Source organism: Monopterus albus, unplaced genomic scaffold (genome assembly GCF_001952655.1).
Source record: "Monopterus albus unplaced genomic scaffold, M_albus_1.0 scaffold326.1, whole genome shotgun sequence".
Taxonomy (NCBI): domain Eukaryota; kingdom Metazoa; phylum Chordata; class Actinopteri; order Synbranchiformes; family Synbranchidae; genus Monopterus; species Monopterus albus.
Window position 1 is genome coordinate 267154 of NW_018128206.1, and position 2326 is coordinate 269479.

At 42.2% G+C, this 2326-nt stretch overlaps 1 protein-coding gene across 10 annotated transcripts in view; it reads left to right on the forward strand.

The window, feature by feature from the left end:
• LOC109974253 (sodium/potassium/calcium exchanger 2) overlaps positions 1-2326 on the forward strand; it is a 43754-nt gene that overhangs the window by 2293 nt on the left and 39135 nt on the right. For 9 of the 10 annotated variants that reach the window (XM_020624358.1, XM_020624354.1, XM_020624352.1 and 6 more), the window contains one exon: positions 1-211. In XM_020624358.1, the coding sequence (XP_020480014.1) occupies positions 1-211 (211 nt within the window). The remainder of the gene's footprint in view (positions 212-2326) is intronic. The other variant, XM_020624353.1, reaches the window with a different exon arrangement.

The following is a 2326-nucleotide window of genomic DNA, read 5'->3' on the forward strand; positions in this document are numbered from 1 at the left end:
GCTCTTCCGTGACGTCTCCTTCTACATCCTGGATCTGACAATGCTAATCATCTTCTTCCTGGATAACATCATCTCCATGTGGGAAAGTATCTTGCTGCTCTCAGCCTACGGCGCCTACGTGATCTTCATGAAGTTCAACAGCAAAGTCGAGACCTTCGTCAAAGATTGCATGAACAAGAACCAAGTGGTAGAAGTAGAGGTGCAGCCCAAGGTGAGTCGGTTTCTTGGTCCATATGATTTATTATCCAACCTCCTTTCACCACCATCTCTGAAAATAGTCAGTCTGGGAAGAAGTTACAGCAGGTGTGCAGTAATGATTTGAAGTATTCCAGGTGATCGAGGTGACCTTTGGTGTCTCCTCTGGCTTGTGCACACACTCATTGCACTTATCCTTTGGTAGATATCAAGAAGCTCATTTGTTCTAATCAAGTCAGGATTTGATAATTATTTCAGTTTGAGTGAAAAATGAAACCAGTTTGGAGATGTTTTTACTTACACACATCGACCCAATGGCTCACAGATGTGCCGCTCTCTCTGATGCCCAACATATGGTTTATGAGATGCACTCTCATTATACATGTTTGTAACTTCAGGATGAAAAAAAGAAACATGAACTATAACTGTCTTTCAGTGGCTGAACCGGCCCCTGTTCATTAATATGGTTCAAGCAGAGCTGTTCCACTGTGGGATTAATAAAAACGCCAAATGTGTAATTCTGGGGTAAGCTCTACAAATTGTGCCCCAGTCAGACAAACAAATGCTTGGACTCTCTCAGGAGCCCCACAAAAATACTGTATTTAAATTGTAGTGTAAACATGTAAAGCACAATGAGGTGCATCCCACACAGTTACCTTGTTTTGCAGAGATTCTTCCTGTAGCGTGCGCTGTTCAGTGCAGTTTGATACCTGTGTGGACATTATCTGGATGGATTTAAAACTCTGACATGAGGTGGAAGTGAAATTTTTTCTTACTCCTACACCCCTTCAGAGTGTTGTTCGAGGGTCAAAACCTGGTGTAGGTTATGGTCAGGATTGGGATTAGGCTAAATTTAGGGTAAGGGGCTATGAGATGCATTACATGTTTGAAAGTCATTACAAAGATGACTGTACAAACATGTGGGTACATTCATGCATAAACGACGGAGACAAAAGGACAAGGGTTAGTGAGTTAACTTGAAACGTGTCCTACAAAAACATGACAGGGTCTGGTTTGTGTTTCTGGTATTAGGTGACATTCACTACTATGACCGCAGCTTTTTTTAAAATAGGTTAATGATTTCATTGCCATGAGTGAGCTCCCAAGGCGTCCTTAAAACTCTGTGGTGCTGCTCTCCAGGTACTGCATTAGTAAGGCAGTAGGGTGTCATTTGACATGATGGCCTTGAATTAAACTTGATTATCCACCCGTTATGATACTGGGATGTCCGTGCGTCGTGTGCCAACATTGGTGCCGTGAGCAGAACCATGGAAAGAGAGTTGGTGTTGTGGTGTCCATAGGCAGCTTGGTCGACAGTGAATTCCTTAACACCATGTAAGGTTCTGAGTAAATCTGGCAGCAGCGTGATGTTCTGCTTTTAGAAACCACCAGTCAGTTTTGGTGTGTCTTTGACAATGGCTTTCATCTCATTACATAACCACTAGTACCGTGCTGTCTCTCTCGCTTGCTTTGTTTGTTGGACGTGAAGAGTTTCTTTTGTGTAACCTGTACATTCTGCTGCTGGCAACAGAAATTGATGAATTTGCTTCTCTTATATTCTAGAGAATAATGCCTTAGCTCCCAGGCAGCGTGCTAAACGGTTAGAGCAGGGCTCAAAACAATCATTTGATGGATCATAGGATTTGTTTTTTTACCCCAGCAATGAGGTGGAACAGCATCAATACAAAACAAACAGCATTGTCAGATCTCACTTCCATGTAGAAGCTGCAATGTCCATTTAAATCCATTGTTTCTTCAGCAGAACAAGTTAGCCTCTTTAAAATAGTCTGCAATACTCCATGAATGCACCATAGGATCAAAAAGACCTTTGCTTTCGGAATCAGCTTTATTGGCCAGGTGTGATGGACACATGAGGAATTTGACTCTGGTACATCGGCTCTCAATGTGCTAACAGTAAACCAGCATAAGGCTGTGTAATATAACAAAATAGCAGTATTAACATCAACAAACAGTACAAACAATGCAGAAAAGGCAGTATAAATAGACAGTAAACAATGCAAACAACAAAGGAATGTTCACTGGGGTTATTGTCCAATCATACTGTCATTGGTCAAGTGTTCATCAGAGCGACAGCCTGGGGGAAGAAGCTGTCCCTGTGCCTGGTTGTCTT